At 38.3% G+C, this 17,276-nt stretch overlaps 1 protein-coding gene across 7 annotated transcripts in view; it reads left to right on the forward strand.

Annotated features, from left to right (window-relative positions):
* Tpk1 (thiamin pyrophosphokinase 1) overlaps positions 1-17,276 on the forward strand; it is a 378,233-nt gene that overhangs the window by 147,929 nt on the left and 213,028 nt on the right. For 5 of the 7 annotated variants that reach the window (XM_060380097.1, XM_060380100.1, XM_060380095.1 and 2 more), the window contains one exon: positions 3,335-3,407. The exons of the other annotated variants lie outside the window; for them this stretch is intronic. In XM_060380097.1, coding sequence (XP_060236080.1) covers positions 3,335-3,407 — 73 coding nt within the window. The remainder of the gene's footprint in view (positions 1-3,334; positions 3,408-17,276) is intronic. 7 annotated transcript variants of the gene reach the window in all.

Consider the following 17,276-nt stretch of genomic DNA (forward strand, 5'->3'; position numbering starts at 1 on the left):
AATTCACCAGAAACACAGGAAAATGATCTCAAATATATGCTTATCTAGTTATTAGAGGCACAGAAAGAGGAAATGAACAAAGCTCTCAAAGGCAATTATAGTCAAACAAATAGAGGCACAGGTAGAGGCACAAGTACAGGCACATAGAGAGGAAACAAACAAAATAATATAGGAAAGACATGAATCCACATTCAGAAAGATGAAGGAAATGGTGCAAGGCATGAAAACAATTAGAATCAATAAAGAAAACAGAAACAGAGAAAACCCTGGAGCTGGAGAACTTAGAGAAATGATCAGGAACCACAAAGTTAAGCATCACCAACAGAATACAAGAGATAGAAGACAGACTCTCAGGCACAGAAGATGCAACTGCAGAAATTGATACATCTCTGAAAGAAAAAGTAAAATTGGAAAAGTTCCAAACATAAACATTCAACAAATCAAGGATGCCATGAAAAGATGAAACCTAAGAATGGTAGGAATAGATGAAAAAGAAAATTCCAGGCTCCAAGGTCCAGAAAATATTTTCAAGAAAATCATAGAAGAAAAATTTTCCCAACTTAAAGAAAGAGATGTCCATAAACATACAAAAGGCCTACAAAACACTATATAGACTAGATTAGAAAAGAAACTCCTCATGTCACATAAGTAGTCAAAACATTAAATCTACAGAATAAAGAAAAAAATATTAAAAGCAGCAAGGGAAAAAGGCCAAGTAACATATGAAGGTATACCTATCATAATCACACCAGACTTCTCAACAGAAACTAAAAAAGCCAGAAGGGCCTGGGCAGATATCATGCAGACTCTAAGAGACCACAGATGCCAACCTAGACTACTATACCTAGCAAAGCTTTCAATCACCATGGATGGAGGAAACAAAATATTCCATAACAAAACTAAACTTAAACAATATGTAAACAGCAATCCAGCCCTACAGAAGGTACTAGAAGGAAAAATTCCAATCCAATGAAATCAACTACATCCAAGAAAACACAGGATATAGATAGCTTTATGACAAAAAATTAAAAGAAAGCAAGCATAGAAACATAGGAACAACACCAACTCCACAATAAAAGGAACTAACAATAATTGGTCACTATTATCTATCAATATCAATGGACTCACCTGTCCAATAAAAAGACTAACAGAATGGTTGCAGAAACAGGATCCAACATTCTCATCAAAGGAAAAATGCACCAAGAGGACATCACAATTCTGAACATCTGTACCCCATATACATAGCACCTGCATTTTTAAATGAAATATTATTAAAGTTTAAATCACAGATCGATCCCAACACTGTAATGGTGGGAGACTCCAACACTCCACTCTCACCAAGGGACATATCATCTAGTTAGAAGCTCAATAGGGAAATAATGACACTTACAGAGATCCTAAATCAAATGGACCTAATAGATGTCTACAGAACTTTTCACCCAAACTCAAAAAAGTATACTTTCTTTTCAGCACCTCACAGAACCTTCTCACAAATTGACCATATAGTCAGGCACAATGCAAGCCTCAGCAGATACAAGAAGATTGAAATAATTTTTTGTATCCTATCAGACCACCTTGGCCTAAAAGTAGACCTCAACAACAACAGAAATAACAAAAAGTATACATACACATGGAAACTAAACAAATCTCTACTCAAAGACAGCTTGGTTAGGAAAGAAGTGAAAAAAGAAATTAGACACTTCCTAAAATTCAATGAGAGTGAAGGCACAACCCTCCCCTATCAGTGGACTTGGGGAGGGGCATGGAGTAGATGAGGGAAGGAGGTGGGGTTGGGATGGGACCAGGGAGTGGACTACAGCTGGGATAAAAAGTGAATAAATTATAATTAATTAAAAAATTAAAGATATTATGTATATATGTTTTAATCTCGGCTGTGGAAATATGAGACTAATCACAGCAGGTTACTATGATTTTCCTTATGCTCTAGCAAGGGTGTGGTTTTGCCAGCTGTGTGGTTTGGTGAGTGTGTGACCTTTGAAATTCTGGGACTATATAAAAGATTTATATAAGTGCTAGGGTTCTATGAAGTGGGGTTACTGTTGCTGTTATTGACTGGTTGGTTGTTGGATGCTGTTGGTTGGTGATTGTGGTTTGTCAAGTAGTTTTGCACAAAGACTAGAATAAATTAGATGTCATGACAGCGAAGATGATCCTTGCCCCAAGGAACTTGATGTCGCTAATCAGCAGTAAGTAGTCTAATGGTAACTTTACTCCTTTTCTTGTCTATCCTGTCTTCTCACCTATCTTGCGTTAGCAGTTTAAAAGGGTGGAGAAGGGTAGAAGAAGAAAAGAACCCACAAAATTGCAAACACAAGCTACTGTAGATTATTTTTGTCAGAACTGAAAATATGGTTTCCTTTTTTATGCATGTCTTAGCTGTGAAAGACACTTGTGCTAGAGCACTGAAAATTCCAGGGTCCTTTTCCCTCCACCGTTAGACATGTTAAGTGGGGCAGAGAAATTCTACCAAGTCGTGTAGGTGCTTTGTACAAAACAAATGATGACTTATGAAGATAAAATTAAATAGAATTTTAAAAAAAAAAGAGTTTTAAAAAGTAACAGGAAAGTGAATTTAAAGTAATTTTCAATATCATAAGAAATTCTACACTGAGGATCTCTTCTTGCATAAAATCTGGAGTATTTTATGAAGTGCTTTGATTGATTGAGTGATTGATGATTGCTGATTGATTAGGGGAAAGGCAAACATGTCATGACACTTCCTTCCTTCCTTCTAGCACTTATGTCCTAGAGATGGACATCAGATCCTCAGGCATAGTAACATTTTTAACTGCTGAGCCATCTACTGAACCTGAAAACCTGGACTTCAGATGACTATTTTAAGGCTTTCTTGAAGACTTTTATTTCTACAAATATGTCATTAAGTGTTTGGAAATGTGTTTGAACTGACTTGGTCATGTGTTCATTGTATTCAAATCTGTTGAAAGTTCCAAGTTGTGTGAGAGTAAAATGATGTTGAGATCTAAATATGGCAAGAAGTTAATAGATAAATAGAAGGCTGTTTGTGTTAGAATTTTTAATTTTATTTTTAAACATTTACCTTCATCAGTATCTATTTGTTTGAAAGAACAAATCTCAATTGTTGGAGTTGGGGTTGTTGCTATTGCCTGTTGGCCTCAGTCTACTCTACTGAAACCAGAAGTGTATGACAGCACATCCTAATGCCTCTGAAAACAGTCTAGGTTTCTTCATATTTTGAGTACCTTAATTTTCTCTCTGGCCATTACAGCTGTGTTTTAAAGTTCATAAATGAATGCATCAGCCTCATTGACTTACATGGAACTGTTTCTTTCAGCTTTTTGCCTGAATTCATCAGTGGGGACTTTGATTCTATTAGGCCTGAAGTCAGAGAGTACTACACTGAGAAGGTAAAGCACACCCTCTTTCATCCTCAAATTCCTGTTCATGATATTGCTCTGTCTGTCTTGGATTGTGTGTATGGACTGAGAAATCTTACCATTTGGTTTATTTTATAAACTTGTTTGTAGAAGTTTCAATATGTATTAAAATAGAAACTTTAAAAATGACAAATGGAAACAAGTATTGGAGAAATTCTATCACCATCAGATATGCATTAATCAGGCTAAGCGAGCATGTTTTATATGTATTCAATATATTTATAGTTTACTACAACATATTTAACAACTTATTGCTACTTATGCCCTCTGGTTATTATATATTTTTACAAATACGTTAATCTTATTTAATGAATGGGTTATATTAATATTTTACCTAACCAATTCTCAATTAATGTACTTAAAGTGTATCTGTTTTCTCTCATTGTAAACTCTATTGAAATGTCTTTAGAAATAAGTTTTTACATATGTGTGCCTCGGTGTACACCTAGAATTTTAGAATGAAATTTTTTCTATAACATTAGTTTTTTTAAAAATAAACTACTAAATACAAATTGAGATTAAGAATAGCCACACTAGGCGGGCCCAGTAGTACATGCCTGTAATCCCAGAACTCAAGGAGGCAGATGCAGGTAGACCTCTGTGAGTTTGAGGCCAGCCTAGTCTACAAAGTGAGTCTAAGACTGCCAAGGCTACACAGAGAAACTCTGTCTTGAAAAAACAAAACAAAACAAAACAAAACAAAAAAAATAAGGGGAGGGGGGTGTACAGGGTTAAACAGAATTCTCTTTTTTTTTCTTTTTTTTCTTTCTTTATTAATTACACTTTATTCACTTTGTATCCCCCCTATGATTCTCTCCCTCCTCCCGTCCCAATCCCTCCCTTCCTCCATCCTCTGCATGCATGCCCCTCCCCAAGTCCACTGATAGAGGAGGTCTTCTTTTCCTTCCTTCTGATCCTAGTCAATTAGGTCTCCTCAGGAGTGGCTGCATTGTCTTCTTCTGTGGCCTGGTAATGCTGCTTCCCCCTCAGGGGGAGGTAATTAAAGAGCAGGTCAATCAGTTCATGTCAGGGACAGTCCCTGTTCCTATTACAATGGAACCCACTTGGATACTGAATTGCCATGGGCTACATCTGTGCAGGGGTCTTAGGTTATCTCCATGCATAATCCTTGTTGAGAACAGAATTCTCAACAGAGGAATATCAAATAGCAGAGGAACACTTAGTCATCAGGGAAATGCAAATCTAAACGACCCTAGATTCCACTTTACACCCATCAGAATGGCTAAGATCAAAAAATCAAGGGATGACACATGCTGGAGAGGTTGTGGAGAAAGGGAAACCCTCCTTCATTGCTGGTGGGAAGGTAAATTTGCACAACCACTTTGGAAATCAATCTGTCACTTTCTCAGAAAATTAGGAATAGCACTATCTCAAGATCCAGCTATACCACTCCTTGGCATATATCTGAAAGACGCTCAACCACACAACAAGGACATTTTTGTTCAACGGCATTCATAGCAGCTTTATTCATAATAGCCAGAATCTGGAAACAACCTAGATGTCCCTCAGTGGAGGAGTGGGTACAGAAAGTGTGGCACATTTACACAATGGGATACTACTCAGCAATTGAAAACAAGGTAATCATGAAATTTGCAGGCAAATGGTGGGAACTAGAAAAGATCATCTGAGTGAGGTATCCCAGATGTAGAAAGACACACATGGTGTATACTCACTTATAAGTGGACATTAGCCATATAATATAGGATAAGCATACTAAAATCTATTGTTCTAAAGAAGCCAAACAACAATGATGACCCTAGGGAAGAGGCATAATCCCCATTCAGAAGGGCAAACAATATGGACATTGGAAGTACAAGAAGACAGGGAACAGGACACGAACCTACCACAGAGGGACCCTGAAATACTCTACCCAGCAGGGTATTGGAACATATGCTGAGACTCAGAGCCAAAGTTTGGGCAGAGTGCAGGGAATCTTATGGAAGAAGGGGGAGATAGAAAGACAAGGAGGGGACAGGAGCTCCACAAGGAGACCAACAGAGCCAAAAAATCTGGGCCCTGGAGTTCCTGCAGAGACTGATGAATTAACCAAGGGCCATGCATGGAGAGAACCTAGAACTCCTGCACAAATGTAGCCCATGGGCAGCTCAGTCTACATATAGGTTCCCTAGTAAGGGAATCAGAGGCTGTCTCTGATATGGAGTAAGTGCCGTGCTCTTTTATCACCTCTCCCTGGTAAGGTGGCCTCACTAGGAAACAGAGAAAGATCATCCAGGCAATCCTGATGAAACCTGATAGGATAGGGTCAGATAGTAGGAGAGGTGGACCTTTCTATCAGTGTACTAGGGGAGGGACATAAGGAGGGATAAAGGAGAAAGGGTTGCACTGGGAAGGTTTGAGGGAGGGGTCTACAGTCGGATACAAATGAATAAATTGTAATAAATAATGATAATAAAAATAATTTAAAAGCGTTGTCTAGAAAAGAAAACGGAAGAAAAAGAAAAACAAAACAAAGGAATATCCACACTTCTTCACTATTGTGCAAATCTTCCCCAGGTCTTCGACATTTAAAAATTATATGAAAGTTCCAATTGGGTATGATGGTGTTGCATAGTAGTCAGTTACAATAGTTACTGATTACGGATTTGTAACTCCCATTCCTAGGTGCCCTTGCACAAACATTCATTTGGATCAACAGTCATACCCATAAACAAAATCTAAAAAGAAAAAAAAAATTAAAGAGGGCAACCTTTTCCTGGGGCAAGGCCCCTGATACTAGCATCATCTCCCCAGCCTGTGTGCATTTGTATTTGGTGTGTGTGTGTGTGTGTGTGTGTGTACATATTTAAAGGAAAAGAGGGATGGAATAGGAAAGACAGAGCTGGAGGTAGGAGAGAGTTGGGGTGGAGATTTGTGTAAAATTCTCAAAAAAAAAAACAATGAAAGAATATTTTAGGAAAGAAAGGCAGGAAGGAAGATGAGAAAAGGGAAAGAAAAGGAAGTTAGAGCTGGCAAAAATAGCAGAGATAGGGGAACACCAACCCACTCACAAAAACTTCTACCCAAAGTTTACACTGCCTACAAGAACAGAATTGAGGAAATGTCTAACTGAAGCCTGGCCTAACTAAAATTGGCCTTTGGGAGAGTGGCAACCCCTGTCACTATGAACCATACTATACTAAGCTTGCAGATAGGATTTATCCTCTGAGAGACTCTACCCAGCAGCACCTTAAAACAGATGCAGAGACTCACAGCCAAACATTGGATGATGCTAAGGGAATCTTGTGGAAAAGTGGGAGAAAAAAGGACCTGGAAGTGACAGGAGCTCCACAAGGAAACCAACAGAGCCAACTAACCAGGGTCCAGAGAGGCTTGCTGAGGCTCAAGCATCAACGAAGGACCATGCATGAACTGGACCTAGGCCCCCTACAAAGATGTAGCAGATGGGCAGCTTAGGCCTCATGTGGGTCCTCTCTTAAGGGAAGTGGGCACTGCGTGGGCAAGGACTCACTTGCTAGCTTTTTTGTTCACTTTCTCCTGGTGAGACTGCCTTGCCAGGCAATAGGTGAAGAGGACAAACTCAGTCCTGATGCATATTGATGAGCTGGGGTGGATGTCAAAGGGAGCTCCTCTTTTCTGAGGAAAAGGGAGGGGGGGCGGCAAGTTGGATGAGACTGGGAGGGTAGGAGGGATCGGGTACAACAAGGATGTAAAGTTAATTTAAAAATAGTAATAAGAATAATAAATATCGTAAGTGATCCAAGGCTGATGTGAATGCAGATTCTGGGATTGGCTGGAATGCAGATTTGTGCAAGTCCCACCTGCATACCAGCTGATCAGCCTTCCTTCTGCAAATGAAGATCATTCCCAAGTCAGTGTTTGATATTCATGCTCAATTACCTCAGCATTGGCATGTTCCTGTTCATTCCCCACAGCCTCACTTCTCATTAACTCCATCCCTCAGCCTTGCTGGGAAGGAGCTCTGGCCTTGCTTACAATGCAGAGTTGTGCTAATGCACAGGTATTAATCATATTTTCAGGAGCAGAGCAAACAGAGGGAGAGGCAGGGACCAGCGTACTCAAAAATAAGCTGAATATATGGTCAGAGCAGTCTTATCTCCTGTCTCTTAAAGCTGACGGCTTGCCAATGTCAGAAGTGTCAGTTTGATCATTACTGTCCAGGATGAGGAAATGAGCTTCTGTAAGAAATTTCTGGATGTTTTACATTGGGATTCAGCAATAAAGGAAATTTTTCAGTTAATACTTGATAGATTCCTCTTGTATTTCTTGCTTTGCTTGTTCTTCAACTTGAAAAGTCACGTGTGTGTGTGTGTGTGTGTGTGTGTGTGTGTCTGTGTGTGTGTGAGAGAGAGAAAGAGAAAGAGAGAGAGAGAGAGATTTGGTTTTGAAAGTTATATCTATCCATTTCTTCTTATTTCAAAGCTTCATAGCACAATTCAAGTGTTCTCTGTGTCCTGAGTGTTAAAGTCTCTGCTTTTGAACTTTGTGGGCATGCTCCTAGAGGGCACAGGTGATGCCCTTCATGCAGTTCCTGTGCCCCTCAGAGTGCACTATGGGTGTTTGCCTGTGAGGTTAGTAATGATGATAATTACAAGTTAATGCAACATTACACACAATTTCTATAAGCCATTATCTCCGACTTCAACAGTCTGTAAGCTTCTCTTTCACAATTGAAATGACGTTATCTTCACTTTTATTTCCATCTGGACCCCAGGCTGGTCTGAGACTTCAATGAACTAAAACTTGGGCTCCAGTAAAGAAATGACATTCAGAGTATTAAAATATTGTTGCAGTCTTTGAGTAATCGTAGAGCAGCATGGACCCGTATGTAGCTGAACTTTGCAGAGAGTATACAATCCTGTGCTTACTGTGTACTAGAACTTTCTTTCAGGTAACTACAAAATCTCTGTTTGCCTTAGTTCTTCCAGCATGGGTCACTGTTTTTAATTCAGTGAACAATGTCTCTAAACAATGCTTACATTGTTTGTTTGATTGATTGATTTTCACTTTGTTGGCAATTCAGAGCTTCTTATTTATTTATTTATTCATTTACTTACTTGCTTACTTATTTATTATCGCTTACAATTTAATCACTTTGTATCCCAGCTGTAGCCCTCACCCTCATCTCCTCTCAGTCTCACCCTCCCTCCCTCTGCTCCCCCTAGGTCCCTCCCCTAGTCCACTGATATGGAAGGACCTCCTCCCCTCTGTCTGAACCTAGCCTATCAGCCTCTCATCAAGGCTGTCTGCACTGTCTTCCTCTGTGGCCTGCCAAGGCTGTCTACCCTCCCCCCTAAAGGGGAGGTGACCAAAGAGCCCACCACCAAGTCCATATTAGAGAGCTGAGGACCCTGTAGTGTTACAGTTGCACAGGCAAAGACATGGCTATGGAAATAATCCAATCCCAGTGTAAAGATGAGTAGCAGAAAGGCTGTGCTGTGGACCACCAGTCTTCTGTGTATGATAAGGCTACAGACCACCAGCTGGCGGCAGAAATAGAACTAGGGTCCAAGACAGACACCTAGTCCCCTCCTTCCTGCTTTCCAGTGTGTTGTGACTTTTTCTGCATTGGGAAACATGACAAATGTGAGCAAATTGTATGATAATTTAGAAATGACTTTTATTAAACAAATGCTTCCTGACTAAGTGTTCTTATTGTCGTATATATTGCTGAAGCCATATACCAGGTTTTAAAGCCTGCTTTCAACAAAGAAGATCAAAATTTTCCTTTCTATAGATGTTCAGTTATCTAGAGGAGCAGAAAATGGCTCATGTCACCCCACATCATAGTCACCTACTTCAGTGTGTTTCTGTTACACTTAGAAGTGGGATTTGAGCTTACATATAATTTTTCTGTAAGATTTATTAGAGACTGGCTTCTAGGTGACAGGTCAATAGAATATCTTTTTTTTTATGAGTGGCTTACTGATATTAAATAATGCTTTGGATTTTAATTGCAGTTTAAGAATGAGAAAACTGATCCCAGGTGTTAAGGTGGGGAAAACGCAGAATAAAATGAGTGCATAGGTACATATATTTGTCAAAAATGTAATAAGCTTTGATCTTAATAGCATACATTTATTTTTTGTAAATAATAGAGTGATTTCTTGAACTATGAACATTATTTTTAAGTTATTACATACCTGAGTGTCTTACTACCATATGTGAGAGAAAAATCATGTTTCATGGTTTTGGTTCCCTTATATGCTTATAGTAATGATTAAACAATGATATGGGTACAGGAATATTCTAGAAATACTAACACTATAGTCTAATATGGTAGTATTTTATTTTACTTTCAAAAATGATTGTCCAATGAACATCTTAATGTCTACTGTTTCTCATTAATGCAGCTTCAAAAATATTTTCTGTCAGTTCATTCCTCTAAATATGCAATTTGTGAATTTATTTTTTATTCACAATCAAGACCCTTTAAAATATCTTTTGACAAAGCCATGGGTTCAGTCTATTTAAATTTCATTGAACATCTCCTGTTAAAAATGTCTGCACTGATCTACTTAAATCTCATGAATATTATTATTTTCACCCTTACTGGTGTCATTTTTTTCAGTTCTCCAACCCATATGCCAATAAAATTTAGATATGATAAAATGAATTTAGAGAACATAACAAATTGGACTGTTAGAAATTTTAAAGTTAGCATAATTGATTATTATGTAAGCACAGCAAATGACAAAGCACTGAAAGGCCAGCTCCACTCGCATACTTTTTAAAAAATAGAAACAAAACGAAGCAAAGAAATTCTGAGTACATCAAATCTGTAGGCTTAGGCATGAAGACTAATTAGCATATGCTGTGATATATAAAGCTGTTACTGAGGGAATTATAGACAGGCACTTTACACTGACAGTGAATGACAGGCTCTTTACTTCGCACCCTCTGAACTAGCTGCCTCACCTTTATTAGCATCTCACCAAGTGGATGATGAGCCTGCCGGGGGAACTTCACATGCAACTGTCTCCTGAGTGCACCTCAATTCCTGCGCTTCAGTCAGTCATGGTTCTTTCAAATTGAATTGATTGCATGTATATTTTTTTGAAATTTCTTTTGTTTAAAGTGTTGTAATACCATTAAGGTATTTAGGAACAAGGAGACTTTGCCCTTTAACCATAAGTACCCCCAAGTGAGATAGATACATGTGACCCCACAATGCATGCATGCCCTCCTCGATCTTCTTGTGTTGTACATAATATTCTCAAGGGTCTTTTGCGCTGTCTCTCTTTCCTTAGTCAGCTGGAAGATGGGACGTACTCATTTGGCCTCCCTATCTGTTCACCACCCAGAGGTTTTGTTTATTTCTTCTCTGTACTTGTTTGCAGAGCTTGATATAAACAGTTTTGTCAGGATTTTTCTCCTTATTCCTGCTAACTGGGTACCTAGTGAAACCTCACAGACGTGGTCATTCATTTTCGCATCCGTAGTCACTAAAATGTACTCAATAGAAAAGCAGGTTATAAGCCTTCTGTTGGAACTGGAGTGACAAGAAACTGGTCTTAAATAGTATTTCAAATAAAAAGAGACATGAGATTATGTGAGTTTGTGAAATTTGACATTCCATATATGTCTTCTGGAAACCCATATTGAACAGTGCCATTTTAAGGAAGTCTGAAAGAAGTAGAAATTTACCTTAATATTTTTCAAATGCATTTCACTCCAGAATGTCTGCATATTACTCACCAACACTCATTCTTTTATATTGGTTTGCAACTAGGCTAAAATGTACCTGGATGCTGCTCAGCTTGTTTCAGTATTTCAAAACCTTTTTAAACTTACTCTTCTTTTTAAAACTCATGACAAAAAAATAGCATCTCTAAAGAGTGATTTCATGGCGTTGAAAATACACTATATGATATGATGATGAATATAGTTATATGTATATTGGTCCAACATATAGAGTATACAACACTGACAATAAATGCTAGTGAAAACTGTGGACTTTAGGTAACAAAGACATGTGTTTCTAGGTTCGGTTGTAGCAAATAGGCCACTGTGGGGAGGATGCTAACAATGACACTTAGGGAGTAATTTTTTATTTCACTATGAATCTGACCTACTCTAAAAATAGTTAAGAATGTAGGTGAAATTGCTCTATAATACATTGATCAATACAGCTAGCTAAAGTAGTGACAACACATTTTAAGGAGTTACAATATACAAGTTTACATGGACTTCCATTTATAAATTCTTATCTGTATGATTAGAAATGAAAATATGCTGAATAACTTGTATGAGGTAGCACAACCAGGAATTGTTTGAAGTAGGACTTGATAAAGAGGCCGTCTGTCCCCAGAATCCATGCCTTTGTCTAGTCACTATACATCATTCTTCTAGTTTAATGAGGGAAATATCTCAAAATAAAGCAGTGCTCCTTGTGACCTAGAAGTGACACTGTCTCATTTTCTTTGCATCGGATTTGCATTTTCTGTTACTTAGTCTTGCAGTCTAGATTGTTCTAGGTAAGTAAGCATCATTACCCATGAATATTTCCAGTATTCCAGATCCTTCCCCATTTGCATCAGTCTTTCTGGAGACAATTGGAAGTCTGATGGGTACAATGCTGAGCATCAGAGCCTATGAGTATCTTTATATTTCATCTTTTTCCTTATCTACCTTCTAGACTTTGTAGAAAGAAAGAGAAGAGGGGATTAAATTCTCTATTCCTATGCATAGTAGCTATGATGGAATGGAACCTAGACCAACACCATGTCCCAGGTCAGGATATGTCTAGGAACAAATGATATCATTCAGGCAGTCTCAGTGAAATAGAATTTCTCTGCATCATTTTCAAGGTTCTCAGCTTGCCTCCATAGTTTAGAGATTCTCAAAGAGGACCTAGAAACCTTGGCTTATAGTTGAAATCAAGGCTATGATTTAACAAGAGAAAGATAAGAGAGCAAAATGAGCAAAGGGAAGAGGCCCATAGGTCATGGTCAGGAAAGAAAGGCAGCAATTCTGAGTCTTTTCTTATTAGGTTATTGAGGATGTAGCTAATCATTTCTGTGACAAATGATATTGTTTTTCAGAAGCTCATTAGAGAATGCTCAGAAATTTACCAGATGCTGGTCTCATATATACTCAGGCCCTCTGCGTAATATGCACTTCAAACCAGACTTCTAGGAGGAGAGAATTGAGTGCCCAGCATAAACCACATGATTTGTATCAAGTCTAGCACAGTCTTATTCCTTAGAGGGTGGTTATCTAACGATGAAGAGAGCTACTGACTGGTGAGATCTTCTGGCACTTCTAGTAGGCCAGCTTCTTTGAGGACAGCGCCATAAGTGGGCTATGGAAACTTTTTTTTGAACCCTCTTCTACTCACAGAATTCTGCCCATGCTTTTAGGAAGGGAGCAAAACCTCATGTTTGAGCAGGGGTTCTAGGTTATATCCATGTATGATCCTTGGTTGGAGAATCAGTCTCAGAAAAGACCCCTCTGCATGGATATAACCTAGAACCCCTGCACAGATGTAGCCCATGGCAGCTCAGTATCCAAGTGGGTTCCCTAGTAAAAGGAACAGGGACTGTCTCTGACATAAACTCAGTGGCTGGCTCTCTGACCTCACCCCACCCTCCCAGGGAGGAGCAGCCTTGCTAAGCCACAGAGGAGGACATTGCAGCCAGTACTGAGGAGACCTGATAAGCTGGGGTCAGATGGAAGGGGAGGAGGAGCTCCCCTATCAGTGGACTTAGAGAGGGGCAGGGAGGAGATGAGGGAGGGAAGGAGAGAGTGGGAGGGAATAAGGGAGGGGGCTACAGCTGGGATACAAAGTAAATAGACCAATATTAAAAAAATAAAAACTTAATAAATAAATAAATAACCATATATTTAATGTGTTATTAAGGAAGTTACATCAGGAAAATGTGTGTGAAGATGAGTCCATAATTCACAGTAGGTTGTTTTGAGTAACTAAAAGTTTTTGAGTCTATTTTTTTGCCATATTATTAGAATGAAAATCTCTAACCTGACCAGATAACTGATGTACATTACTGATCATTATGTTCTCAGTTTTATAACAAGTGTTATTTATGTACAGAAGGTTTTGTTTTCCATTAAATATATTGAGTACATAAATTGATGATGCAAAAGTAAAAATAAAATATTGAAAAATAACTCAAAAAAAACATGGAAACTCATGTTGTTCTAGACACTTGACTTGCATTGACAGAGGGGTGACTTTCTGGTGTGAAATGCTGTAATTTTCATTCGGTACCACCTTGTACAGAAGTGTTACCTTCCAATACATAGAGCACCCAAAGTGACACTGGATTAGAATATCTTCATGGCTGGGCTCTCAAGTGCAGAGTTGCTAGAAGTGAAATTGGGTGAAAACCAGAAAGAGAATCCTAGATTGCATTAGTACCAGTTATTTTGAGTTTTTAAAACTTTATTCATGTGACATGCTCATTCAGGAAATCATTTAGAGTTGCCATTTGGTGATTTAAGAAGAAAAAAGTAATTTTTAATGTGAAAAATAAGAGTGTTTGTAAAGAGACTGTTAATTCTAATTAGATCGACAGTCTACTCCACTGTGATTTTGATAACAAAAAACAAATGGAAAGTAGTTATCTTGTGATTACATCTCTGCAGGTGAATAAATAGCTTACTTAACTGTATCTAGTACATGGATCACTGAGGTTCTAATTGGTTTTATCTAACCGGTGCAATTCTTAGAGAGCTTGAGAATGTGGTTGGTATAATTTTAGATCTATATCTGATTATCTAGAATAATTTCATTTTGTTCTTTGTTGTGTTCTCAATCAGGAAAACCAGTTTCTAATTATAGAATTCTAGTCAATTCATTTAAATGACTTATTTGGACATATGACTATAAAAATTTTAATATATTCAATTTTACAAAGACTCTTGAAGATAATTTTCAGTGTGTTTCTTGCATGCATACAAGAAGAAAGATATTTAGCAGTGAATCAGGAAAGATTAAATGTGTAGATGCTAAACAAAAGATTAAAACTCGGTAATACTCCTTCCTCTTTTTTAATAAAATCTATGTCAACATTCTAATGTAAGTAAGTAAGAAACTATTTCATGTTTTCAGAGTGAGCATTAAAGATGATCTTTGGTATCTTCATCTTCAGGATTATTTGTTCTTTTCTAGTCCTATTTAGCCACTTAGTTCTGTGGCGGACAACTAGCCACCTCTCTTATGCTCCACAATTAACATTCTCTCTCCTTCCTATTTGGTGGATGTCATCTTGCCCTTAAAGAATTTGATTATTTAGCTATGTACCCCATTTTTTAATTGGATTACTTGATTTGTTGCTTTTTAACTTCTTGAGTTCTTTATATATTTTGAATATTAGCCCTCTGTCAGATTCAGGGTTGGTGAAGATCCTTTTCCAATCTGTAGGCTGTTGTTTTGTTCTGATGACAGTGTCCTTTGCTTTACAGAAACTTTTCAGTTTCATGAGGTCCCATTTATTGATTGTTGCTCTTAGAGCCTGTGCTGTTGGTGTTCTGTTCAGGAAGTTGTCTCCTGTGCAAACGAACTCAAGGTTCTTCCCCACTTTTTCTTCTAACAGGTTTAGTGTGTCTGGTTTTATGTTGAGGTCTTTGATCCACTTAGACCTTAGTTTTGTACAAGGTGATAAGTATGGAACTCCTTGCATTTTCTACATGTAGACATCCAGTTAGACCAGCACCATTTGTTGAAGATGCTGTCTTTTTTCCATTGTATGGTTGAGGCTATATCTGACATGAACTCAGTGGCTGGCTCTTTGATCACCTCCCCCTTAGTAGGGATGGGGGAGCAGCCTTACCAGGCCACAGAGGAAGACTATGAAAGACAGTCCTGATGAGACCTGATAGGATAGGGTCAGATAAAAGGGGAAGAGGTCTTCCCTATCAGTGGACTGGGGAATGGGCATGGGAGGAGATGTGGGATTGAGAGAAATGAGGTTGGAGGCTACAGCTAGGATACAAATTGAATAAATTGTATTAAATTAAAAAATTATACATAAAAAGAATTCGATTGTTGATAGGAAATTAAATACAAAAAAGAAATTTAATGCATCTACTAGCCTAATTCCCAAAATAAATACTTTATGAATTATTGTTTCTATGACTATTTTAAAAGACTCTTCACATATATGTGTTTCAAACGGGATATACACTTCTAGAACATTTCTTTTAAAAGACTCTAGAGTTACAAATGGGTATCTTAAAATGGCCTTCTAATAATTTTCCCTGTAACTTTGATTTTAGAACATAATATCTGTAACAAAAAAAGAAAAAAAATAATGAAAGCATCCTGAGTGTTTAATAACTGATGGGCACATGAAGAAAGTGATGTACACACATAAAGTAGAAGCCCATTTGACCACTCCTGGGAGTGAAGTGAAATCCAGTCATTTGTGGCAGGGCTAACAGAATAGAAGTTGTTTCGTAAGTAAAATAGCCATACCAGGAAAGCCAAGGCCTGCATGTCTCATTCATGTGTGGAATCTAAAAACATTTGTCTCATTACACATGAAAGTAGGACGATGGTTACCAGAAGCTGGAGAAAAGTTAATGTTGGGGGCTAATTTCAGCCAGAGAGAGGCACCTCGTGTTACTGTGCTATTGCATAGCATAGTGACTCTAAATAGTGATAATGTTCATTTCAAGAAGGTGGAACAAAGTGTTTTGTTTTGTTTTGTTTTAGTATTTAATTTTATTTATTTATTACAAGTTACTCAAATTGTATCCCCGCTGTAACCCCCTTCCTCATCTCCTCCTAGTCCCACACTACCTCCCTCTTCTCCCCACCTGTCCTTTCCCTAGTTCCTGATAGGGCATGACCTCCTCCCCTTCTATCAGACCCTAGCTTATCGGGTCTCATCAGGGCTGGCTGCATTATCTTCCTCTATGGCCTGGCAAGGCTGCAGCCCCTGCCCAAAAGGAGGTGATCAAAGAGCCATCCACTGAGTTCATGTCAGAGACAGCCTCTGTACCCCTTACTAGGGAACCCATTGGATACTGAGCAGCCTATGCGCTTTCTCTGAATGGGGGTTTAGGTGCTCTTTGTGCGTGGTCCTTGGTTGGAGTATTGGTCTCTGCAGGGCCCCTGGGCCCAGGTAATTTGGCTCTGTTGTTCTCCCTGTGGAATTCCTGTCCACTCCAGGTCTTTCTATCTCCCTCTTTTTCCATAAGGTTTCCTGTAATCTGCTCAAATTTTGGCTAAGAGTCTCAGCCTCTGCTTCGATATCCAAACCAGTAGAGTTTTTCAGCGGCCCTCTGTGGTAGGCTCCTGTCCTGTTCCCTGTCTTCTCCTGATTCCAGTGTCTATAGTGTTGGCCCTCTGAATAACGATTGAGTATCTTCCCCAAGGTCCTCCTTATTGTTTAGTTTCTTTAGGACTATAGATTTTAGTATGTTTATCCTATATTATATGGCTAATATCCACTTATAAGTGAGTATATACCAGATGTATCTTTCTGCTTCTAGGTTACCTTACCCAGGCTGATCTTTTCTAGTTCCCATCATTTGCATACAAATTTCATGATTTCCTTGTTTTTAATTACTGAGTAGTATTCTATTGCGTAAATGTACCACATTTTTTGCATCTATTCCTCCACTGAGGAACACGTAGGTTTTTTTTCTAGATTCTCGTATAAAGAAAGAAATCAAAGACTTCCTAGAACTTAATGAAAGTGAAGGTACAACTTACCCTAACTTATGGGACACAATGGAAGCAGTGCTAAGAAGAAAGTTCATAGCACTAAGTGCCTTCATGAAGAAATTCGAGGCATCTCATACAAGCAACTTAATGACACACCTGAAAGTACCAGAACAAAAATAAATAAATAAATAAATAAATAAATA

This window comes from Meriones unguiculatus, chromosome 3 (genome assembly GCF_030254825.1).
Source record: "Meriones unguiculatus strain TT.TT164.6M chromosome 3, Bangor_MerUng_6.1, whole genome shotgun sequence".
Classification (NCBI taxonomy): Eukaryota; Metazoa; Chordata; class Mammalia; order Rodentia; family Muridae; genus Meriones; species Meriones unguiculatus.